Below are 27592 nucleotides of genomic sequence, written 5' to 3'. Positions count from 1 at the left end.
CATTAAAAACAATGGCCTGCCCATGTAATGCACAAATATACTCCTGCATTTTGTAGCCATTCTTAAAAAAAAACATCACTTTTTGATTCCCTAGCCCATTAGAAAGGTACATGATGTAAATTGCAGTGCAGGTGATCTTATCGGTGCCTGTATTTGTGGGTTATCCACTTCACATGTCATGTGACCGATACTCTGACACTACGTCTTATGTGTGGCTGTCCACGCCAAAATTCTGCTGTAAAAGTCATCATGTGAATTTCCCCAAAGGGTTTTTCTGGGTAAAAATGTTTTTTTTTTGTGGATTTAAATAACAACCTAGAATACTCACGTCTAGTTGTAACCCGCATCATTCTGATGCGCCGTTCCGCTGTTTTCAGTGCTAGTCACATGACCAGGTCACCTCCGCGGTTCATTGGTAGTCAGTGGTAACAACCTCCTGTCCGCTACCTCACTGGGCTAAACACAACTCAACTGGTCATCATGTGATCCAAATACTTGCCCCTTTCTTGCATGTCCTCCTTGCTATACCCCAGTGTCAGGCTAATGCACTGTGAAGTCAAGATGAATACAGCGCATGCCCTCTCATCTTCAATAGGGCTCCGACTATGCTGTGTGGATACAAAGGAGGAGAGTGAGGGTCCAGGCTGTGCCAATAAACAGGACACACCTACTTCATCAGCCGAAAGCTGAATGGTGAAAACTGAAGAGTGGCGCATCTGACCAATGCCGCACTCATACGTGAGTAGTCAAGCGTTATTTACAGCCACAGAAACTTTTTTTTTAAACCTGAAAAACCCCTTTAAGTATGGAAATGCCCAAACAGTGCCAAACAGATTATGTGGTTTCAGAGTTGTAATGATCTTTTTTTTTTTTTGTTTTGGTCAGAGCTGATGATCCTTAAAGAGTCACTAACTTTTCAAAAAACTTTTGATATGTCACTGAGACATATCAAAAGTTTAGCTCGGTGGGGGTCTGAGTGCTGAGACCCCCACGATCTCTAGAATGAGGAGAGAGAACCATGCACATATCGTGCTATCTCTCCTTCCTGGAGAGGATGGAATTGAGATGGACCTATAGACTTCTATGGAGTCCATTGCAAAGCGAGGAGAGAGAGCACGATAAGTGCATGCTTCTCTCATCTCGTTCTAGAGATCGTGGGGGTCTCAGCACTGAGACCCCCCAACCACCCATCTAAACTTTTGCTATGTCTCTATGACATATCAATTTTTTTTATTTTTATGTAGTGAACATTTAGGCCGCTTTCACACGGGCGAGAATTCCGCGCGGGTGCAATACGTGAGGTGCATTGCACCCGCACTGAATCCGGACCCATTCACTTGATGACATCACTGCGCTGATCACATGGACCATGGTGATGGACCATGTGATGAGCGCAGTGACGTCATCAAATGTCCTTTAGCCAGGTCCTGAAGAGGATATCCGCTACGCGATCAAGTGGATGGGGTGAGTTAAATTTGTTTATTATTTTTAACCCCTCAATGGACATTTTACTAAGCATTCTGTATTAAGAATGCTATTATTTTCCCTTATAACCATGTTATAAGGGAAAATTATAAAGATCGGGTCCCCATCCCGATCGTCTCCTAGCAACCATGCGTGAAAATCGCACCGCATCCGCACTTGCTTGCGGATGCTTGCAATTTTCACGCAGCCCCATTCACTTCTATGGGGCCTGCGTTGCGTGAAAAACGCACAATATAGAGCTTGCGGCGATTTTCACGCAACACACAAGTGATGCGTGAAAATCACCGCTCATGTGAACAGCCCCATAGAAATGAATGGGTCCGGATTCAGTGCGGGTGCAATGCGTTCACCTCACGCATTGCACCCGTGTGGAATTCTCGCCCGTGTGAAAGGGGCCTTAATGTTATTTCATCCTCCAGTATATAGATCTTCAACTAAATATGGGAGAAAGGTTTTTCTATAATATAGTAATCACCAAGAATTTTGTGCCCAGACAATTTTCTGGGTTAAATAAAAAATGTTTGGTCAGAAGTTGTCAAAAAGCATCATAGGATTAGAAAATAAATCCCATAATTGTTTCCAAACTACTATGCATCCCTAAAAACCATGGCTCACAGAGCCCAGTCCATAAGCGAAGAGCAAACAATATATTTTCTAAACATTAATATTCATTTCTGTGCATTGAGGCTATAATTTGACACATTTATATGTTGCATATTTTACATACCGGTATATTATCCGGGCACTTTTCTTGTATTTTACAAAGAACTCATTTGATTCATCCCCGCTCCTTAGACCTGTCCCTCCACATGTAAATCTTAAGGCCTATATACACTTTAAAAGCCCCAAATCCTTGGATTTGTATGTATATATTTATATATATATTGCCACATTCTTAAAATCATGCATTTCTGCATTGCTATTGCACAGACTTAATACAGTTTATAAAGATTTTTTTTAATGAAAATTAATTTTTTTCTCCATGTTTTTCTATTTAACCACTTTCCCTTGTACCCTTAATTTTGCATGATATCCCCCCCCCTTCATCTCATACCAGTCTCCATGTTTGTAAATGACCCTTGTGTCCCAACTTATAGTGGTGAAATGTGTTGGGAACATGCATACTTGACAAGTAAACTGTATCAAATATCTCCTTATCAAATTACCAGTTTCCTAATCTGATCTCTTCTGTTCCTTCTCATTTCCTCCTGTACTCGCATCCAAAAGTTTTCTTAGATTGTCCACCCCCAAACCCCCAACCAACTTTTGTTCACGGCTTATGGACGTCCTCCTTACGTACTATCTTGTAGATGATCCAGTAGAATGTGTTAAATATAAGAAAAACCAAAGGGAATCCGATCCTGGACACCTTGTCAATCTTCTTGGCCCGGCCTATGAACAGCTTGCGCATCTCGTCATCAGATTTTGATGCTGGAGCTGTGGAGCTTGTTGGGTTGTTGTTGTTGTTCCCTTTCACGGAGATCCCATCCTTTGCTTGGAGACATGCTGGGCCCATTCCATAAGCTGCAAAGCTGAAACGTCCTTCACCATTGTCATCCTCCTGCAAAAGATTGAGCGTAGGGCTCTACTTAAAATAAGACAAGAATGTTGCACCCTCTCCAACAGGCTCTCTCATCACTACTGTACACATCAGTCTCCTGCTATTTGAGCATCCACAAAACTAAATGTAGGCCTTATTTTTTTCGGCTAGTACTAGGAAAACATAGAATAAAGCTTAAATACATAATATTTTATCTTTCTTTGGATATATTTCATTCAAATACCAGTTTATAACTACAAGCAATTGCCATTCTGACACTACTTAAACGGGTCACCCCATGATTAATGTAAAAAATGAAAATCAGACATCATATAGTACATGGCAATCTCTTTCTAGCAAAGCTAAAACCAGCCCTGTACCTCACATGGATCCAGAGATCTCCCCTTTCATTGCTCCAATTGTTCTGGTAGATTTATTTCAAGTTGGCAATTTAGGGTACATGACGCCAGAGAAAAGGGTGAGCATACAGTATTTTATTTTAGGCTAGTGGAGGGCTTGTCCAAAATTTTTTAACTATCTTCGAAAACCTCTTTAATATACTGGTGGTTTCCTAGGGTTTCCTGCATTTTAACTATCTTTGTACCTGATTGTGTGGGTCACTACCACCCTGCTACACATGTTATAGTGGTATTAGTAGTATTCACTGATGCAATTTATATTATGTAGACCCAGTAGCCTCTGCTTCTGTCTGTGGTTCTCCTGATTTCTAAGCTTGTATTCAAATAAAATGTATCCTAATAAAGAACAATTGGTTATTTGTTTGACCCTTTGTTCTGTGTCCTATAGGTTTGGTACTTTGTGTTTTTAGTGGCATGATTATTCATTTGGTGGTCCATTCCTTATACAGTGTCAGACTATAGTGTCTAGGTTCCACCAGCAGAATTTATTCTGGCGAGAGGGGTACCTTCCAACTGCATGAAAATATTGATTGCTCCTTTTTACAGAACTGTATTATGCACTACAGTTGTGGTACCATATTTAACAGGTTTTTTCTCAAGGAGGTTTTTTGATATTTTTATTTTGATGAACTATCCTTAGGGTAGTAGGCCCTTGATGTTCAAATGCTGGGGATCTGCCATGTCCACTTCAGTGTTTTCACAGTTACAGTGCTCATTCATACAGGCAGCTGTGCCTTGTACTGGGGGAAAAGCATAGATACCCAGCAGCTTAGAATTTGATTGCAGGCTAGAGGGCATGGATGACCTGTAGCATTGAATTTAGAAGGTGAGCAGGCCTCCCTCCAATCCAAGGCAATAATGCTGGGCATCCATTTCTGCTATAATGGATAACATTGTCAGATGAGGTCTATCCAATCCCTGATTAACACCCGTAATCCACTACATAGATGGATTGGTCCTTGGCACACAGACCTACAGGAACAGGTAAGTAATCTTTCCTGTTGACTTTCCTGTTGGTTATTGTCAGTTCAGTATCTTTACTATACTCTCTACACAATCTGCATAGAGGACAAGGAAGTATTTACAGGGAAATGTGTGATCACATCAAGCAGACTCCAGAGACCCTAATGATTTAGGTTCTCTAAAAAAAAAAAAATTAGCACATGATATAGACTACAGTTATTTATATAGTCACATGATTGGTATGCAGATTATTTGTGAACTTTCTATTTCTTGATACTTAAAGGGAACCTGTCACCAGTTTTATGGTGTCCTAACTAAGGGCAACATAAATAAGTGACTGATTCTCTTAGCACAATGCTGGGTCACTTTCTTTAATTGACCCAGTCAATCTGCCAACATCTTGTATTGAAAAGCTCCAGCTGATAATGATGAGTCATGAATATTCATGAGCTCCTGACTCTCCCCGCCCACCTGCTGCTGAATGACAGTTATTTTCCATATGAATCAGCAGCAGGTGGGCAGGGGAGTGGCTATAGCTCTGAATTAAATATACGCTGGACTCAATGACATCACGCCGGACTCCAATCAGCTCATTAGCATGCGGCATCTTTGTGTGTATATTATGAGAACCATCTGTCACACCAGTAAGTGAATACATCTAAGGTACTTTTTAGTAGTTAATGATTGTATATAATTAGTTAGATTATAATCAAATATCCACATGACAGGTTCCCTTTAAAGAACTCCCGAAAAATGTTTGTTGTCTGACCTGCTAGAAAGGTACATGATGTAATCTGTAGTGAATGTATTTTCTTACCAGTGACTGTATTTGTGAGTTATCCCCTCCCTTCTGATGCTCAGCTGTGTCATGTGACCAGCAATCAGACTTTCCAAATGATACAGCATCTTATGTGTGGACAGGAATTCAGTTTCTCTATGTATTCCTATGGGAGCCTCAACATTAGCCCCATAGGAATGAATACAGAAGTAACTGACTTTCTGTTCTATGTCAGTTGGAGATCAGAGCGTTAGTCACAGGACACAGCTGAGGATCAGAAGCGAGGGATAACTCACAAATACAGTCACTGATGAGAAGATTACATTCACTACAGATTAGATCATATACCTTTCTAACAGGTCAGAGAATATTTTTTTTTGCTGGAGTTCTACTTTAATGTATCTTCTGATTATGGAGTTTGGACAATCAGCAGCTGGAGATGAAGATTCCACCAAAAGTTAATGACATTGTGGCCACCAGCTTAAGTTCGGGCTCAGACACTTCAAGAAAGGAAGGCGAATTGGGCTTGTTCTTTGTCCTCACCAATGAACATGGCATTTACTGGACTTTCCACAGTTTTATACATTCATGTAACAAGTGAGTTATCTGCTGCATCATGAGGCACATTTTTGGCTTAGTCTCTGTTCTCAACAGTGGACATGGTCATTTACTATCCATATATACGCCTATATTAGGTGTGTTTCTGGTGCAGAAGGTTATTTACGCTGCAACCTGCGACATTTTTCTGCTCATGCCAGGTCTAGGGCCTGTTTTAGGAGTAGAAAATGATCTAACTGTAAGCCAGCAAGGAAGATGGCTTACATTTAGACAAGTGCTGGATACACCGAAGTTTTATAAAAAGTAGAGTGGGGGGCACACTACAATGGAAACGGAGTGCAATGGCGGTTTAAAACAACTATACTAACAAACACTGGCCGCATGGCCCAAGAAAGCCCCCCCAAAATGCACATCCACTAAGTATAAAAGCAATTCAAGAATTTTATTAGGCTTCAAAAGACACCTCTTCATAACTTTGGTGGAACCACCACCATCTATAGGGGTTATTAAGACCGCCGGTCTTAATACATGAACCCCATAGTATTTACTCGTCTTTTTCCATTTTCACGAAAACAAGTGCGTTATTTGCTACATCAAAGGTTAGGTTCCAGTCTCTCTCTCTCTCTTTGTTCTCAACCTATACATGATTTTTGGCAGTTAGATGTATTGATAGAACAGGTGCGTTATCTGCTGCATCAAGACGTAGATTTCAAGCTTGCCGTCTGTAGTTACCATTTACCAGATATTCCACAATCAGAACCATTCACAAAGCAAGTGAATACTCAATGGCAGCTACCACATGTGATGGTGTCTTTCTACCCCTTGCATGGTTTCCTAGGGGTATGAAGGTCAACTCTTTGTGAGTCAGAGGTCCGCCATAACCAGGGCCCTGATAATAAAAAGTCAGTGTATGGGGTATCAAATAATGTGTCTGAGTCACTTTTTTTAACTAGTTTTGAGCGAACTGACCCATCCGAAGTGGAATTCGATCCAAAGTCTAGGAAAAATTTGATTTGCCACATATCTGAAATTCCTCGCTCTTCATGGTAATAAATCTTTTTTTTTTTCTAAAATGGCTGCTGCACGTGTTACAAAGTGAAAGTAAGAACCCTGGGAATGTAATATGGCCCATAATGCAGCCAGCCATAGAGATGGCCTTGCGGTTTTCCCGGCGGTCGTTTCGTAGCGAACTTTGCGCGTTCTCGATTCGCCGAACATGCGAACAGAACATATGGCAATGTCCGCAGGCGCCATATTCTTTTGCATTGCGCCGAACTTTGACCCATGACACACACATCAAGTGGGACAGGACAGCCAATTGTGATGTTTCAGCCCATGGACACCCCCCCACCCTATAACAGAACCCGATCTGGCAGCCATTTTACATTCTGTGTTTTGCCAGTGTAGGGAGAGGTTGCTTTGTGGAGCAGGGACAGACTTTTTTGGACACCAAACGCTAGCTAATAGGGCCACTAAAGTCCTTTTAAGGACTGGCATAGGTGTGCTATTGATAGGTGTGATATACTGAGGGGTGTGATATATTGATAATATACTTTCTAACATAGAAAGTATATTATAGTGCATTTGTATTGTGCAGCAGTTGTGTGCGGTTCTGCCGCGATACCGCAGCTATATAGAGGGACAAACGCTATTGGAATAACTAATTGCAACTGGTGTAATATACCTGTTGCCCCAAAAAAACTGATTGAGGGGTGTGATATACTTATAATATACTTTCTAACAAAGAAAGTATATAGTGCATTTGTATTGTGCAGCAGTTGTGTGCGGTTCTGCTGCGATACCGCAGGTATATAGAGGGACAAGCCCTATTGGAACAACTATTTGCAGCGGGTGTGATATACCTGTTGACCCTAAAAAAATGATTGAGGGGTGCAATATACCTGCTTCCACAAAATATTGATTGAGGGGTGCGATATACCTGATTCCACCAAATATTGATTGAGGCCTACGATATACCTGCTTACACAAAATATTGATTGAGGGGTGCGATATACCTGCTTCCACCAAATATTGATTAAGGGGTTCTATATACCTGCTTCCACAAAATACTGATTGAGGGGTGCAATATACCTGCTTCCACAAAATACTGATTGAGCGGTGCAATATAACTGTTTCCACAAAATACTGATTGAGGGGTGCAATATACCTGATTCCACCCAATATTGATTGAGGGCTGCGATATACCTGCCTCTGCAAAATACTGATTGAGGGGTTCTATATACCTGCTTCCACCAAATATTGATTAAGGGGTTATATATCCCTGCTTCCACAAAATACTGATTGAAGGGTGCGATATACATGCTTCCACAAAATACTGATTGAGGGGTGCTATATACCTGCTTTCACAAAATTCTGATTGAGGGGTGCTATATACCTGCTTCCACAAAATATTGATTATGGGGTTCTATATACCTGTTTCCACAAAATACTGATTGAGGGGTGGGATATACCTGCTTCCACAAAATACTGATTGAGGGTTGTGATATACCTGCTTCCACAAAATATTGATTAACCACCTCCGGACCGCTGTACGCACAGACGCGTCCTGGAGGTGGTTGATTCATTCCGCCTGGACGCATATACGCGTCATCTCGCGAGACGCGAGATTTCCTGTGAACGCGCGCACACAGGCGCGCGCGCTCACAGGAACGGAAGGTAAGAGAGTTGATCTCCAGCCTGCCAGCGGCGATCGTTCGCTGGCAGGCTGGAGATGTGTTTTTTTTTAACCCTAACAGGTATATTAGACGCTGTTTTGATAACAGCGTCTAATATACCTGCTACCTGGTCCTCTGGTGGTCCCCTTTGTTTGGATCGACCACCAGAGGACACAGGTAGCTCAGTAAAGTCCCACCAAGCACCACTACACTACACTACACCCCCCCCCGTCACTTATTAACCCCTTATTCACCCTTGATCACCCCTGATCACCCCATATAGACTCCCTGATCACCCCCCTGTCATTGATTACCCCCCTGTCATTGATCAACCCCCTGTAAAGCTCCATTCAGACGTCCGCATGATTTTTACGGATCCACTGATAGATGGATCGGATCCGCAAAACGCATCCGGACGTCTGAATGAAGCCTTACAGGGGCGTGATCAATGACTGTGGTTATCACCCCATATAGACTCCCTGATCACCCCCCTGTCATTGATTACACCCCTGTCATTGATTACCCCCCTGTAAAGCTCCATTCAGACGTCCGCATGATTTTTACGGATCCACTGATAGATGGATCCGATCAGCAAAACGCATCCGGACGTCTGAATGAAGCTTTACAGGGGCATGATCAATGACTGTGGTGATCACCCCATATAGACTCCCTGATCACCCCCCTGTAAAGCTCCATTCAGATGTCCGCATGATTTTTACGGATGCACTGATAGATGGATCCGATCCGCAAAACGCATCCGGACGTCTGAATGAAGCTTTACAGGGGCATGATCAATGACTGTGGTGATCACCCCATATAGACTCCCTGATCACCCCCCTGTAAAGCTCCATTCAGATGTCCGCATGATTTTTACGGATGCACTGATAGATGGATCCGATCCGCAAAACGCATCCGGACGTCTGAATGAAGCTTTACAGGGGCATGATCAATGACTGTGGTGATCACCCCATATAGACTCCCTGATCACCCCCCTGTAAAGCTCCATTCAGATGTCCGCATGATTTTTACGGATGCACTGATAGATGGATCCGATCCGCAAAACGCATCCGGACGTCTGAATGAAGCCTTACAGGGGCGTGATCAATGACTGTGGTTATTACCCCATATAGACTCCCTGATCACCCCCCTGTCATTGATTACACCCCTGTCATTGATCACCCCCCTGTAAAGCTCCATTCAGATGTCCGCATGATTTTTACGGATGCACTGATAGATGGATCGGATCCGCAAAACGCATCCGGACGTCTGAATGAAGCCTTACAGGGGCATGATCAATGACTGTGGTGATCACCCCATATAGACTCCCTGATCACCCCCCTGTCATTGATTACCCCCCTGTAAAGCTCCATTCAGACGTCCGCATGATTTTTACGGATCCACTGATAGATGGATCGGATCCGCAAAACGCATCCGGACGTCTGAATGAAGCCTTACAGGGGCGTGATCAATGACTGTGGTGATCACCCCATATAGACTCCCTGATCACCCCCCTGTCATTGATTACACCCCTGTCATTGATCACCCCCCTGTAAAGCTCCATTCAGATGTCCGCATGATTTTTACGGATGCACTGATAGATGGATCGGATCCGCAAAACGCATCCGGACGTCTGAATGAAGCCTTACAGGGGCATGATCAATGACTGTGGTGATCACCCCATATAGACTCCCTGATCACCCCCCTGTCATTGATTACCCCCCTGTCATTGATTACCCCCCTGTAAAGCTCCATTCAGACGTCCGCATGATTTTTATGGATCCACTGATAGATGGATCGGATCCGCAAAACGCATCCGGACGTCTGAATGAAGCCTTACAGGGGCATGATCAATGACTGTGGTGATCACCCCATATAGACTCCCTGATCACCCCCCTGTCATTGATTACCCCCCTGTCATTGATTACCCCCCTGTAAAGCTCCATTCAGACGTCCGCATGATTTTTACGGATCCACTGATAGATGGATCGGATCCGCAAAACGCATCCGGACGTCTGAATGAAGCCTTACAGGGGCATGATCAATGACTGTGGTGATCACCCCATATAGACTCCCTGATCACCCCCCTGTCATTGGTTACCCCCCTGTAAAGCTCCATTCAGATGTCCGCATGATTTTTACGGATGCACTGATAGATGGATCGGATCCGCAAAACGCATACGGACGTCTGAATGAAGCCTTACATGGGCGTGATCAATGACTGTGGTTATCACCCCATATAGACTCCCTGATCACCCCCCTGTCATTGATCAACCCCCTGTCATTGATCACCCCCCCTGTCATTGATCACCACCCCTGTCATTGATCACCACCCCTGTCATTGATCACCCCCCTGTAAGGCTCCATTCAGACATTTTTTTGGCCCAAGTTAGCGGAATTTTTTTTTTTTTTTCTTACAAAGTCTCATATTCCACTAACTTGTGTCAAAAAATAAAATCTCACATGAACTCACCATACCCCTCACGGAATCCAAATGCGTAAAATTTTTTAGACATGTATATTCCAGACTTCTTCTCACGCTTTAGGGCCCCTAGAATGCCAGGGCAGTATAAATACCCCACATGTGACCCCATTTCGGAAAGAAGACACCCCCAGGTATTCCGTGAGGGGCATATTGAGTCCATGAAAGATTGAAATTTTTGTCCCAAGTTAGCGGAACGGGAGACTTTGTGAGAAAAAAATAAAAAATATCAATTTCCGCTAACTTGTGCCAAAAAAAAAAATTTCGATGAACTCGCCATGCCCCTCATTGAATACCTTGGGGTGTCTTCTTTCCAAAATGGGGTCACATGTGGGGTATTTATACTGCCCTGGCATTCTAGGGGCCCCAAAGCGTGAGAAGAAGTCTGGTATCCAAATGTCTAAAAATGCCCTCCTAAAAGGAATTTGGGCACCTTTGCGCATCTAGGCTGCAAAAAAGTGTCACACATCTGGTATCGCCGTACTCAGGAGAAGTTGGGGAATGTGTTTTGGGGTGTCATTTTACATATACCCATGCTGGGTGAGAGAAATATCTTGGTCAAATGCCAACTTTGTATAAAAAAATGGGAAAAGTTGTCTTTTGCCAAGATATTTCTCTCACCCAGCAAGGGTATATGTAAAATGACACCCCAAAACACATTCCCCAACTTCTCCTGAATACAGCGATACCACATGTGTGACACTTTTTTGCAGCCTAGGTGTGCAAAGGGGCCCATATTCCAAAGAGCACCTTTAGGATTTCACAGGTCATTTACCTACCTAACACACATTAGGGCCCCTGGAAAATGCCAGGGCAGTATAACTACCACACAAGTGACCCCATTTTGGAAAGAAGACACCCCAAGGTATTCCGTGAGGGGCATGGCGAGTTCCTAGAATTTTTTATTTTTTGTCATAAGTTAGTGGAAAATGCTGATTTTTTTTTTTAATTTTTTTTTTTTATACAAAGTCTCATATTCCACTAACTTGTGACAAAAAATAAAAACTTCCATGAACTCACTATGCCCATCAGCGAATACCTTGGGGTCTCTTCTTTCCAAAATGGGGTCACTTGTGGGGTAGTTATACTGCCCTGGCATTCTAGGGGCCCAAATGTGTGGTAAGGAGTTTGAAATCAAATTCTGTAAAAAATGACCTGTGAAATCCGAAAGGCGCTCTTTGGAATATGGGCCCCTTTGCCCACCTAGGCTGCAAAAAAGTGTCACACATCTGGTATTGCCGTACTCAGGAGAAGGTGGGGAATGTGTTTTGGGGTGTCATTTTACATATACCCCTGCTGGGTGAGAGAAATATCTTGGCAAACGACAACTTTTCCCATTTTTTTATACAAAGTTGGCATTTGACCAAGATATTTATCTCACCCAGCATGGGTATATGTAAAAAGACACCCCAAAACACATTCCTCAACTTCTCCTGAATACAGAGATACCAGATGTGTGACACTTTTTTGCAGCCTAGGTGGGCAAAGGGGCCCACATTCCAAAGAGCACCTTTCGGATTTCACAGGTCAATTTTTACAGAATTTGATTTCAAACTCCTTACCACACATTTGGGCCCCTAGAATGCCAGGGCAGTATAACTACCCCACAAGTGACCCCATTTTGGAAAGAAGAGACCCCAAGGTATTCGCTGATGGGCATAGTGAGTTCATGGAAGTTTTTATTTTTTGTCACAAGTTAGTGGAATATGAGACTTTGTATGAAAAAAAAAAAAAAAAAAAAAATCATCATTTTCCACTAACTTGTGACAAAAAATAAAAAATTCTAGGAACTCGCCATGCCCCTCACGGAATACCTTGGGGTGTCTTCTTTCCAAAATGGGGTCACTTGTGGGGTAGTTATACTGCCCTGGCATTCTAGGGGCCCAAATGTGTGGTAAGGAGTTTGAAATCAAATTCAGTAAAAAATGACGAGTGAAATCCGAAAGGTGCTCTTTGGAATATGGGCCCCTTTGCCCACCTAGGCTGCAAAAAAGTGTCACACATCTGGTATCTCCGTACTCAGGAGAAGGTGGGGAATGTGTTTTGGGGTGTCATTTTATATATACCCATGCTGGGTGAGAGAAATATCTTGGCAAAAGACAACTTTTCCCATTTTTTTATACAAAGTTGTCATTTGACCAAGATATTTATCTCACCCAGCATGGGTATATGTAAAAAGACACCCCAAAACACATTCCTCAACTTCTCCTGAGTACGGGGATACCAGATGTGTGACACTTTTTTGCAGCCTAGGTGGGCAAAGGGGCCCATATTCCAAAGAGCACCTTTCGGATTTCACAGGTCATTTTTTACTGAATTTGATTTCAAACTCCTTACCACACATTTGGGCCCCTAGAATGCCAGGGCAGTATAACTACCCCACAAGTGACCCCATTTTGGAAAGAAGAGACCCCAAGGTATTCGCTGACGGGCATAGTGAGTTCATGGAAGTTTTTATTTTTTGTCACAAGTTAGTGGAATATGAGACTTTGTAAGAAAAAAAAAAAATAAAAAAAAAATCATCATTTTCCGCTAACTTGTGACAAAAAATAAAAAGTTCTATGAACTCACTATGCCCATCAGCGAATACCTTAGGGTGTGTACTTTCAGAAATGGGGTCATTTGTGGGGTGTTTGTACTGTCTGGGCATTGTAGAACCTCAGGAAACATGACAGGTGCTCAGAAAGTCAGAGCTGCTTCAAAAAGCGGAAATTCACATTTTTGTACCATAGTTTGTAAACGCTATAACTTTTACCCAAACCATTTTTTTTCTACCCAAACATTTTTTTTTTATCAAAGACATGTAGAACTATAAATTTAGAGCAAAATTTCTATATGGATGTCGTTTTTTTTTGCAAAATTTTACAACTGAAAGTGAAAAATGTCATTTTTTTGCAAAAAAATCGTTAAATTTCGATTAATAACAAAAAAAGTAAAAATGTCAGCAGCAATGAAATACCACCAAATGAAAGCTCTATTAGTGAGAAGAAAAGGAGGTAAAATTCATTTGGGTGGTAAGTTGCATGACCGAGCAATAAACGGTGAAAGTAGTGTAGGTCAGAAGTGTAAAAAGTGGCCTGGTCTTTCAGGGTGTTTAAGCACTGGGGGCTGAGGTGGTTAAGGGATTCTATGTACCTGCTTCCACAAAACACTGATTAAGGGGAATGATATACCTGCTTCCACCAAATATTGATTGAGGCCTGCGATAAACCTGCTTCCACAAAATACTGATTAAGAGGTTTGATATATCTGCTTCCACAAAATACAGATTAAGGGGTGTGATATACGTGCTTCCACCAAATATTGATTATGGGGTTCTACATACCTGCTTCCACAAAATACTGATTGAGGGGTGCAATATGACTACTTTCACAAAATACTGATTAAGGGGTTTGGTATACCTGCTTCCACCAAATATTGATTGAGCCCTGCGATATACCTGCTTCCACAAAATACTGATTAAGGGGTTTGATATACCTGCTTCCACAAAATACAGATTGAGGGTTGTGATATACCTGCTTCCACAAAATATTGATTAAGGGATTCTATGTACCTGCTTCCACAAAACACTGATTAAGGCCTCATGCACACGACCGTTTTTTTTTGCGGTCCGCAAAACGGATTTCCGTTGTTCCGTGATCCGTGACCGTTTTTTCTTCCGTGGCTCTTCCTTGATTTTTGGAGGATCCACGGACATGAAAAGTGAAAAATAAAACTAAGTCAAGTTTCCATTGAAAATGATAGGAAAAACGGACACGGATCACGGACACGGATCACGGACGCGGATGACTATCTTGTGTGCATCCGTGATTTTTCACGGACCCATTGACTTGAATGGGTCCGTGAACCGTTGTCCGTGAAAAAAATAGGACAGGTCATATTTTTTTCACGGACTGGAAAAACGGATCACGGACGCGGAAGCCAAACGGTGCATTTTCCGATTTTTCCACGGACCCATTGAAAGTCAATGGGTCCGTGAAAAAAAACGGAAAACGGAACAACGGCCGCGGATGCAAACAACGGTCGTGTGCATGAGGCCTAAGGGTAATGAAATACCTGCTTCCACCAAATATTGATTGAGGCCTGCGATAAACCTGCTTCCACAAAATACTGATTAAGAGGTTTGATATACCTGCTTCCACAAAATACAGATTAAGGGGTGCGATATACGTGCTTCCACCAAATATTGATTAAGGGGTGCGATATACCTGCTTCCACAAAATACTGATTAAGGGGTTTGATATACCTGCTTCCACCAAATACTGATTGATGCCTGCGAGATACCTGCTTCCACAAAATACTGAATAAGAGGATTGATACACCTGCTTCCACCAAATATTAATTAAGGCCTACGATACACCTGCTCCCACAAAATACAGATTGAGGGTTGTGATATACCTGCTTCCACAAAATATTGATTAAGGGGTTCTATATACCTGCTTCCACAAAATACTGATTAAGTGGATTAATATACCTGCTTCCACCAAAAATTGATTGAGGCCTGTGATACACCTGCTTCCTCAAAATACAGATTGAGGGTTGTGATATACCTGCTTCCACCAAATATTGATTAAGGGGTTCTATATAACTGCTTCGACAAAATACTCATTAAGGGGTTTGATATACCTGCTTCCACCAAATATTGATTGAGGCCTGTGATACACCGGCTTCCACAAAATACTGATTAAGGGAATTGATATACCTGCTTCCACAAAATAATGATTAATGGGATTGATATACCTGCTTCCACCTAATATTGATTGAGGCCTACGATACACCTGCTTCCACAAAATGCTGATTAAGAGGTTTGATATACCTGCTTCCACCAAATATTGATTGAAGCCTGCGATACACCTGCTTCCACAATTAAATACTGATCGATGCCTGCGAGATACCTGCTTCCACAAAATACTGAATAAGGGGATTGATATACCTGCTTCCACCAAATATTAATTAAGGCCTACGATACACCTGCTCCCACAAAATACAGATTGAGGGTTGTGATATACCTGCTTTCACAAAATATTGATTAAGGGGTTCTATATACCTGCTTCCACATAATACTGATTAAGTGGATTAATATACCTGCTTCCACCAAAAATTGATTGAGGCCTGAGATACCTGCTTCCGCAAAATACAGATTGAGGGTTGTGATATACCTGCTTCCACCAAATATTGATTAAAGGGTTTGATATACCTGCTTCCACAAAATATTGATTGAGGCCTGTGATACACTGACTTCCACAAAATACTCATTAAGGGAATTGATATACCTGCTTCCACAAAATAATGATTAATGGGATTGATATACCTGCTTCCACCTAATATTGATTGAGGCCTGCGATACACTTGCTTCTACAAAATGCTAATTAAGGGGTTTGATATACCTGCTTCCACCAAATATTGATTGAAGCCTGCGATACACCTGCTTCCACAAAATACTGATTAAGGGGTTTGATATACCTGCTTCCACAAAATACTGATCGATGCCTGCGAGATACCTGCTTCCACAAAATACTGATTAAGGGGATTGATATACCTGCTTCCACCAAATATTTATTGAGGCCTGCGATACACCTGCTCCCACAAAATACAGATTGAGGGTTATGATATACCTGCTTCCACAAAATATTGATAAAGGGCTTCTATATACCTGCTTCCACCAAATACTGATTGAGGCCTGTGATACATCGGCTTCCACAAAATACTGATTAAGGGGATTGATATACCCACTTCGACAAAATAATGATTAATGGGATTGATATACCTGCTTCCACCTAATATTGATTGAGGCCTGCGATACACCTGCTTTCACAAAATACTGATTAAGTGGATTGATATACCTGCTTTAACCTAATATTGATTGAGGCCTGCGATACACCTGCTCCCACAAAATACTGATTAAAGGGTTTGATATACCTGCTTTCACAAAATACTGATTGAGGCGTGCGATATAGCTGCTTCCGCAAAATACTGATTAATGTGTTTGATATACCTGCTTCCACAAAATACAGATTGAAGGGTGTGATATACCTGCCTCCACCAAATATTGATTAAGGAGTTCGATATACCTGCTTCCAAAAAATACTGATTGAGGGTTGCAATATACCTGCTTCCACCAAATACTGATTGAGGCCTGAGATACACCTGCTTCCAAAAAATACTGATTGAGGGTTGCAATATACCTGCTTCCACCAAATACTGATTGAGGCCTGAGATACACCTGCTTCCAAAAAATACTGATTGAGGGGTGCGATATATCTGCTTCCGCAAAATACAGATTGAAGGGTGCGATATACCTGCCTCCACCAAATATTGATTGAGGCCTGTGATACACCTGCTTCCACAAAATACTGATTAAGGGGATTGATATACCTGCTTCCACCAAATATTGATTGAAGCCAGCGATACACCTGCTTCCACAAAATACTGATTAAGGGGTTTGATATACCTGCTTTTACAAAATACAGATTTAGGGGTGCGATATATCTGCTTCCGCAAAATACTGATTAAGGGGTTTGATATACCTGCTTCCACAAAATACAGATTGAAGGGTGCGATATACTTGCCTCCACCAAATATTGATTAAGGGGTTCTATATACCTGCTTCCAAAAAATACTGATTGAGGGTTGCGATATACCTGCTTCCACCAAATACTGATTGAGGCCTGCAATACACCTGCTTCCAAAAAATACTGATTGAGGGGTGCGATATATCTGCTTCCACAAAATACTGATTAACGGGTTTGATATACAAACCGGATTCCAAAAAAGTTGGGACACTAAACAAATTGTGAATACAAACTGAATGCAATGATGTGGAGATGGCAAATGTCAATATTTTATTTGTAATAGAACGTAGATGACAGATCAAACGTTTAATCCGAGTAAATGTATCATTTTAAAGGAAAAATACGTTGATTCAAAATTTCACGGTGTCAACAAATCCCCAAAAAGTTGGGACAAGTAGCAATAAGAGACTGGAAAAAGTAAATTTGAGCATAACGAAGAGCTGGAAGACCAATTAACACTAATTAGGTCAATTGGCAACATGATTGGGTATAAAAAGAGCTTCTCAGAGTGGCAGTGTCTCTCAGAAGCCAAGATTGGTAGAGGATCACCAATTCCCACAATGTTGCGCAGAAAGATAGTGGAGCAATATCAGAAAGGTGTTACCCAGCGAAAAATTGCAAAGACTTTGCATCTATCATCATCAACTGTGCATAACATCATCCGAAAATTCTGAGAATCTGAAACAATCTCTGTGCGTAAGGGTCAAGGCCGTAAAACCATACTGGATGCCCGTGATCTCCGGGCCCTTAAACGACACTGCACCACAAACAGGAATGCTACTGTAAAGGAAATCACAGAATGGGCTCAGGAATACTTCCAGAAACCATTGTCAGTGAACACAATCCACCGTGCCATCCGCCGTTGCCAGCTGAAACTCTATAGTGCAAAGAAGAAGCCATTTCTAAGCAAGATCCACAAGCTCAGGCGTTTTCACTGGGCCAGGGATCATTTAAAATGGAGTGTGGCAAAATGGAAGACTGTTCTGTGGTCAGACGAGTCACGATTCGAAGTTCTTTTTGGAAATCTGGGACGCCATGTCATCCGGACCAAAGAGGACAAGGACAACCCAAGTTGTTATCAACGCTCAGTTCAGAAGCCTGCATCTCTGATGGTATGGGGTTGCATGAGTGTGTGTGGCATGGGCAGATTGCATGTCTGGAAAGGCACCATCAATGCAGAAAAATATATTCAGGTTCTAGAACAACATATGCTCCCATCCAGACGTCATCTCTTTCAGGGAAGACCCTGCATTTTTCAACAAGATAATACCAGACCACATTCTGCATCAATCACAACATCATGGCTGCGTAGGAGAAGGATCCGGGTACTGAAATGGCCAGTCTGCAGTCCAGATCTTTCACCTATAGAGAACATTTGGCGCATCATAAAGAGGAAGGTGCAACAAAGAAGGCCCAAGACGATTGAACAGTTAGAGGCCTGTATTAGACAAGAATGGGAGAGCATTCCTATTTCTAAACTTGAGAAACTGGTCTCCTCGGTCCCCAGACGTCTGTTGAGTGTTGTAAGAAGAAGGGGAGATGCCACACAGTGGTGAAAATGGCCTTGTCCCAACTTTTTGGGGATTTGTTGACACCATGAAATTCTGATTCAACATATTTTTCCCTTAAAATGGTACATTTTCTCAGTTTAAACTTATGTTCCGTGATTTATGTTCTATTCTGAATAAAATATTAGAAGTTGGCACCTCCACATCATTGCATTCAGTTTTTATTCACGATTTGTATAGTGTCCCAACTTTTTTGGAATCCGGTTTGTACCTGCTTCCACAAAATACAGATTGAGGGGTGCGATATATCTGCTTTCACCAAATATTGATTGAGGGGTGCGATATACCTACTTCCACAAAATACTGATTAAGGGGTTTGATATGCCTGCTTCCACAAAATACAGATTGAGGGTTGTGATATATCTGCTTCCACAAAATATTGATTAAGTGTTTCTATATAGCTTCTTCCACAAAATACTGATTAAGGGGATTGATATACCTGCTTCCACCAAATATTGATTGAGGCCTGCGATACACCTGCTTCCACAAAATACTGATTAAGGGGTTTGATACACCTACTTCCACCAAAAATTGATTGGTGGTGGTATTGTCATGGCGTGGGCATGTATGGCTGCAAATGGAACTGGTTCTCTTGTATTTATTGATGATGTGACTTCTGACAAAAGCAGCAGGATTAATTCTTAAGTGTTTCGGGCAATATTATCTGCTCATATTCAGCCAAATGCTTCAGAACTCATTGGACGGCTCTTCACAGTGCAGATGGACAATGACCCAAAGCATACTGCAAAAGCAACCAAAGAGTTTTTTAAGGGAAATAAGTGGAATGTTATGCAATAGCCAAGTCAATCACCTGACCTGAATCCGATTGAACATACATTTCACTTGCTGAAGACAAAACTGAAGGGAAAATGCCCCAAGAACAAGAAGGAACTGAAGACAGTTGCAGTAGAGGCCTGGCAGAGCATCACCAGGGATGAAACCCAGCATCTGGTGATGTCTATGCGTTCCAGACTCCAGGCTGTAATTGACTGCAAAGGATTTGCAACCAAGTATTAAAAAGTGAAAGTTTGATTTATGATTATTATTATGTCCCATTACTTTTGGTCCCTTGACAAGTGGGAGGCACATATGCAAACTGTTGTGATTCCTACACCGTTCACCTGATTTGGATGTAAATACCCTCAAATTAAAGCTGACAGTTTGCAGTTAAAGCACATCTTGTTCGTTTCATTTCAAATCCATTGTGGTGGTGTATAGAGCCCAAAAATTTTGAATTGTGTCAATGTCCCAATATTTATGGACCTGACTGTATATCTCTGGCACACAGTGTCAGTGCCAAGATACATCTGACCATAGACATGTGGTCTAGCAAACACGGGCAGGGAAAGTACATAACTTTTACTGCACTCTGGGTGAACCTTCTGACGGCCATCAAGCATGTAACCCGTGGCACATGTGTGGATTTGGTGTTACCGCCACGTATTGCATGCAGGCCTGCCTCTTTTTCTCCTCCTCCTGCTCCATCCTCTGTCTCCTCCTCGGCTGACTCCTCCTTTTCCACTGCTACTGCCTCTTCCGCTGCACCCCTCAAGCTCCCCAGAACCTATTCGACATGCCAGGGGAGACGTTGCCATGCTGTGCTGCGGCTGTTGTGCCTGGAAGCCAAGAGCCACACCGGTCCTTCACTGCTTTTAGCTCTGCAGTTACAGGCCGATCAATGGCTAACCCCGTTCAATTTGACAGTTGGTAAAGTGGTGTGCGTCAATGGTGCCAATCTGCTGAGCGTGCGGAAACAGGGCAAATGACACACATGCCATGCATGGCACACGTCCTGAACTTAGTCATGCATCTATTCGTTGCCAAATACCCTAGGGTCCAGGACGTCTTGCGTCAGACCAGGAAAATCTATAGCTATTTTAGAAGATCTTACATGGCCAATGGCCATGGCTCGCCTTGCTGACGTTCAGCGGCGACACCACCTGCCCATCAGACGTCTGATTTGTAACAGCCCGACGCGCTTGAACTCCACCTTGTATATGCTTGATAGGCTGCTCCAGCAGCAACGTGCCGTTAATGACTACCTGTTTGAACTATGCAGCAGGACAGGTTCTGGGAAGCTTGGTTTCTTTTTACCGCACCAGTGGCTGCTCATGCGCGTCGCATGCAGACTTCTGCGGCCATTTGATGAGATCACCAAACTGGTCAGTCGCAGCCAGGGCACCATCAGTGACATCGTACCTTACAGCTTCCCTCTGGAGCGTGCATTGCGTTGTGTCATTGATCAAGTCGTTGAGGAGCAGGAGCTGGAAGATGAGGAAGTCGCAATGCTGAATGAATTCCCAGGGGGGGCTACTCCATCTTAGACAAGTCAGCAGGAGTCTGAAGAGGAGCACAGTGGTTGGGGGGAGAAGGAAGAGCAAAAAGAGAAGTCTTTGAGGGGGACTTTAACCTTTTCAGGGATCCCTGGTGTTGTCCGTGGCTGGGGGGAGGAGACCGAGGATGACATTCTCCTGGGCGATTAGCAGGAGCCAGGGCGTTCCACCGCTTCCAATTTAGTGCACATGGGGGCCTTCATGCTTCAGTGTTTGAAGAGGAACCCCCTTATAAAAAGCATCAAGGGCAAGGACCAGTACTGGGTGGACACGTACTTAGACCCCCGGTACAAACACAAAATGGCGGACATGTTACCAGCATCACAGAGGGCTGGCAGAATGCAACATTTCCAGGCCTTGCTGCGAGAAATGCTGCATTCTGCTGTTGTGGGCGCTGGCAGAGGAATTTCCTCCCACAGCGAAACACGTTCAGGTACCAATCCTACCGTGCCTGCGAGAAGAGGGCGTTTTGAAGATGCGTTGGTCACTTCGGATATGAGATCATTCTTGCATCCAACCCATCGACAGCCGCCCTCCAGATCCAGGGAACGTCTAGACCGACAGGTGTCCGACTGGTGACCGCCTAATGTACCTCCAGCCACATAATCACTTGTTCTTTTCTGTCAGGTGAATGCCTAATTTTTGGGGCCTGTACTGGCCTACAGTAAAATAGTTATCCAGTGACCGTCTAATATACTTCCAGCCACATAATCACTTGTTCTTTTCTGTCAGGTTATTGCCTAATTTTTGGGGCCTGTACTTCACTGGCATATAGTAAAATTGTTATTCAGTGACCGCCTAATGTACCTCCAGCCACATAATCACTTGTTCTTTTCTGTCAGGTGAATGCCTAATTTTTGGGGCCTGTACTGGCCTACAGTAAAATAGTTATCCAGTGACCGCCTAATGTACCTCCAGCAACATAATCATTTGTTCTTTTCTGTCAGGTAAATGCCTAATTTTTGGGGCCTCTACTCTCGTGGCCTAAAATAAAAAAAATTCTAGGCTCCAGCAGGGCACATTTTTGAGAGTTTCCCTTTAAGACGCATAAAAATGGCCCCTGATTAAAATACATATTTTTTGTGGTAATCTTTGCCATTGATCCCCCTTTGGTATGTCACTGTCCATGTTGTGGGACTATTTGTGCACTTCTAGTAAGTATTTGGTGGCTGAAAATATGACCTAAAGGTTTTTCAGGTTCGCTTGCCATTAAAGTCATTAGGGTCTGCCGCGAACACGCGGTTCGCGAATATTTGACGATGTTCGTCCATCACTAGCCAGCCAATCCGCAGGTAGCCATGCTCTGTGATGTCACAACCCCATAAAACCCTCATCCTGTCTCCACCATTTCACTGTGAGCTGAACTTAGAGAGACATGACAAGCGCTGATGCACCAGGGACGGTGTTGCAGAAAGCTATTAAGAGAAGAATATTTGATAGGGAGAATGCAGGGACTGTGTAGGGAGACAGCAGGGACAGTGCAGGTTAAGTGTAATCACCGCGTGCATCTCGTTGAACTGCTGCCACATTCCCAGTTAATTTGTTAGTTTATACATAGAATTTCTGTGCCTCAGTATTAAAGGGCAGTGTAATGTATTGCCGTGTGAATCTTGCTGAATTGCTGCCACATTCCCAGTTAATTTGTTAGTTTATACATAGAATTACTATGCCTTAGTATTAACCCCTTAACGCAAAATGCTGTGCCAGAACGCATTCGGCCGTACATGCACGTCGGGCTGATTGGGCGGGTGCAGGAGCTGTGCCCGCCCGATCACTGCAGGGGTCCGGCAGTCCCTTGTAACTGGGCCCCTGCTGTATCCGTGGACATCTCTGTTTAAAGCGATGCCGGCTGATTAACCCCTTCTATTCTGCGGTCAGCGCTGAGGAAGTAGTTTGCGGCAGGTAAAGGAGCGCATCGGGTCCCCGTGCTGCTGTGGCGGGGACCCAATGTGTGACAAGGCTGCCCGATGCCATGCAGAGGTTTCCTAATGCCTTGCACGGCATGGGGACCTGCCTTCTACGGGTGCCCAGGAGATCCAGCCTCAGGCTGGGTCTCCTAGGCAACCTGTTAGTGTATTACTCTGTGTTATCCACTAACAGGCAATGCATTACAATACAAATGTATTGTAATGCATTGCAGAGGGGATCAGACCCCCAAAAGTTGAAGTCCCAGAGTGGGACAGAAAAAGTTTTAAAAAAATGTTTTCAATAAAAAAGTAAAAAAAAAAAATGTTTTCAATAAAAAAGTTAAGAAAAAACGCCGCTTTCATCTGATTCTATAAGAAAAAAGAAAGAAAAAAGAAAAAACACACATATTAGGTATCGCTGCGTCCGTAACGACCAGCTCTATAAATATTTCACATGATCCACTCTGTCCGATAGACACCATAATTTTTTTAAAATAAAAACTGGATTAAAAAAGCCATTTTTGTTACCTTACATCACTAAAAGTTCAACACCAAGTGATCAAAAAGACGTATGCCCCCCAAAATAGTACCAATTTGCCACCTCATCCCGCAAAAAATGAGTACCTACACAGGACAATCGCCCAAAAAATAAAAAAACTTTGGCTCTCAGACTATGGAAACATGATTTATTTTTTGTTTCAAAAAGGCTTTTATCGTGTTAAATGGGAAAAAAAAGTATACATATTAGGTATTGCTGCGTCTGTAACAACCTTCCCTATAAAAATAACACATGATTTAACCCCTAAGGTGAACACCGTAAAAAAATATATAAAAACAGTGTCAAAAAGCCATTTTGTCACCTTTTGTAATAGCAAGTGATCAAAAAGTCATATGCACCCCAAAATTGTACCAATCAAACCGTCATCTCATCCCGCAAAAATGATACCCTACCTAAGACAATCGTCAAAAAAATATAAAAAATATGGCTCTCAGACTATGGAGACACTAAAACATGATTTTTTTGTTTCAAAAATGCTGTTATTGTGCAAAACTGAAATAAAAAAAAATACATATTAGGTATCACCACATCTGTAACGACCTACTCTATAAAAATATCACATGATTTAACTCCTCAGGTGAACACCGTAAAAATAAAAAAATAAAAATGGTGTCAAAAAGCCATTTTGCCAGCTTACATCACAAAAAGTATAATAGCAAGCGATCAAAAAGTCATACGCACCCCAAAATAGTGCCAATTAAACCGTCATCTCATCCCGCGAAAATTACACCCTACCTAAGACAATCGCTCAAAGAATAAAACAACTATGGCTCTCAGACTATGGAGACACTAAAACATGATTTTTTTATTTCAAAAATGCTGTTATTGTATAAAACTTAAATAAATAAAAAAAAGTATACATATTAGGCATTGCCATGTCCGAAAGTACCTGCTCTATAAAAATATCACATGACCTAACCCTTTAGGTGAACACCGTAAAAAAAAAAAAAAAAATGATGTAAAAAAAGCTATTTTTTGTCACCTTACATCACAAAAAGTGTAATACCAAGCGATTAAAAGTCATATGCACCCTAAAATAGTATCAATAAAACCGTCATCTCGTACCAAAAAAAAAATTAGCCCCTACAAAATAAAAAATCTATGGCTTTCATTATATGGAGAAACGAAAAAACTTTTTTTTATGTAAAACTGAAACAAATAACCCAAAAAAGTCATATTTGGTATTGTCTCGTCCGTAACAACATGCTCTATAAAAATAGCTCATGATATAACCTGTCAGCTGAACGTTGTAAATAACAAAAAATAAAAACGGTGCCAAAAGAGCTATTTTTGTGTTACCTTGCCTCACAAAAAGTGTAATATAGAGCAACCAAAAATCATCTGTACCCTAAAATAGTACAACAAAACTGCCACCTTATCCCGTAGTTTCCAAAATGGGGTCACTTTTTTGGAGTTTCTACTCTAGGGGTGCATCAAGGGGGCTTCAAATGTGACATGGCAAGTTAAAATTATCCCAGTGAAATCTGCCTCCCAAAAACCATATGGTATTCCTTCCCTTGAACCCTGCTATGTGCCCATAGAGCAGTTTATGACCACATATGGGGTGTTTCTGTAAACTACAGAATCAGGGCAATAAATATTGCGTTTAGTTTGGCTGTTAACCCTTGCTTTGTTAGTGGAAAAAAAATGATTAAAATGGAAAATCTGCCAAAAAAGTGAAATTCTGAAATTTCATCTCCAAATTCCATTAATTCTTGTGGAACACCTAAAGGGTAAACAAAGTTTGTAAAATCAATTTTTAATACCTTAAGGGGTGTAGTTTCTAAAATGGGGTCACTTTTTTGGAGTTTATACTCTAGGGGCGCATCAGGGGGGCTTCAAATGGGATATGGCGTCAAAAAACCAGTCCATCAAAATCTGCCTTCCAAAAACCATATGGCGTTCCTTTCCTTCTAAGCTCTGCCGTGTGGCCACACAGCAGTTTACGACCATATATGGGGTGTTTCGGTAAACTACAGAATCAGGGCAATAAATATTGAGTAGCGAATTTTTCAAATTTTTTTTTAAATTTGATATTTTTTTTATAAATAAAAATGAAATATTTTGATACAAATTTACCACTGTGATGAAGTACAATATGTGACGAGAAAACAATCTCAGAATGGCGTGGATAAGTAAAAGCCTTTTTAAGTTATCACCACATAAAGTAAGACATGTCAGATTTGCAAAAATTAGTCTGGTGAAAAATGGGCCGGTCCTTAAGGGGTTAAAGGGTGGTCTATTATATCTACTATAAGTCCAATAAAGTAACAAACAGTCAGGGTGGCACTACTGTAATCTCCTATAAGCCAGATCGTGTATGTACAGGCCCACGTCTATTCCATCCAGAGTGCTGGTGCTCAACCTCCAAGAAACTTTCATAACCGAGTAAAGCAGAAAATAAACATTTGTGGATTCTTTTTTATTCATCCAGGCAAGTTACACATGTAATAGTCGGGGCGCACTAGTAAACCTTACCAGCAGTGAACTCGTGCCGACGGCCGTTTCACGCAAAATTTTGTGCTTTCTCATGCCACTGACATTAGGACGCTCATACATCCTGCCCTTTTAAACCCTGATCCACTTAAAGAGCAATCACTGCTAACAAAGTGAGTCGGGTATAAAAACAAACAGAAAAGGGATCAATAATTGTTAAATACAAAAATTTCTCCCTCATAAAAATACACTGAGATCATTATTTTCATTAAGGCCAAAGGACCCAGAGCATCCGAGCGCATGATCCACCTTGCCTCTTTTCTCAATAGGGTATGATGTCTATCACCCCCTTGTGGCTGACATGGGATTATCTCCAATCCAAAAAAACTCAAAACCTTTGGGTTGCCTGCATGTTCTAATCTAACGTGTTCTATGAGACAGGGACATCTTTACCTGTCGTGATGGAATTGAAGTGTTCTCTAAACCTATCACAAAGACTCCTAATCGTCTATATTCTATATAGGATCTACCACATATGCAGTTAATTACATACACTACATATTTACTTTTGCACGTTATTAACCGCTTCAGGACCCTGACATATTTCACCTTAAAGAGGACCTTTCACCGATTCTTACCCTATGAACTAAGTATACATACATGTGGAGCGGCGCCCGGGGATCTCTCTGCACTTACTATTATCCCCGGGCGCCACTCCGTTCTCCTGCTATGTCCTCCGGTATCTCCGTTCCCTAAGTTATGGTAGGCGGAGTCTGCCCTAGCGCTGGCCAATCGCATTGCAGAGCTCACAGCCTGGGAGAAAATAACCTCCCAGGCTGTGAGCTCTGCGCTGCGATTGGCCAGCGCTAGGGCAGACTCCACCTACCATAACTTAGGGACTGGTATCTCCGCCTACTATAACTTAGTGAGCGGAGATACCGGAGGGCATAGCAGGAGAACGGAGCGGCGCCCGGGGATAATAGTAAGTGCAGTGAGATCCCCGGGCGCCGCTCTACATATCTGTATAGTTAGTTCATAGGGTAAGAATCGGTGAAAGGTCCTCTTTAAGGACCAGGCCACTTTTTGCAAATCTGACGTGTCACTTTATGTGGTGATAACTTTAAAACACTTTTACTTATCCAGGCCATTCTGAGATATTTTCTTGTCACATATTGTACTTCATGACAAATTGAATAAAAAAAATAATCTTTTTTATTTATAAAAAAATGAATTTACAAAAAATTTTGAAATATTAGCAAATTTACAAATTTCAATTTCTCTACTTTTATAATAGATAGTAATACCTCCAAAAACAGTTAT

General features: G+C 42.1%; 1 protein-coding gene across 1 annotated transcript in view; it reads right to left on the bottom strand.

Annotated features, from left to right (window-relative positions):
* Positions 1–2755: 2755 nt before the first annotated feature.
* GLRA1 (glycine receptor alpha 1) overlaps positions 2756–27592 on the bottom strand; it is a gene marked incomplete at its 5' end in the record, with an annotated part of 107108 nt that continues 82271 nt past the window's right edge. Inside the window, one exon of the mRNA XM_040436838.1 lies at positions 2756–3046. Coding sequence (XP_040292772.1) covers positions 2756–3046 — 291 coding nt within the window. The remainder of the gene's footprint in view (positions 3047–27592) is intronic.

The sequence above is a fragment of the Bufo bufo genome, chromosome 1 (genome assembly GCF_905171765.1).
Source record: "Bufo bufo chromosome 1, aBufBuf1.1, whole genome shotgun sequence".
In the NCBI taxonomy this organism is placed as follows: Eukaryota; Metazoa; Chordata; class Amphibia; order Anura; family Bufonidae; genus Bufo; species Bufo bufo.
Note: the sequence above shows the minus strand (reverse complement) of the source record. Positions and strands in the feature narration are given on the sequence as shown.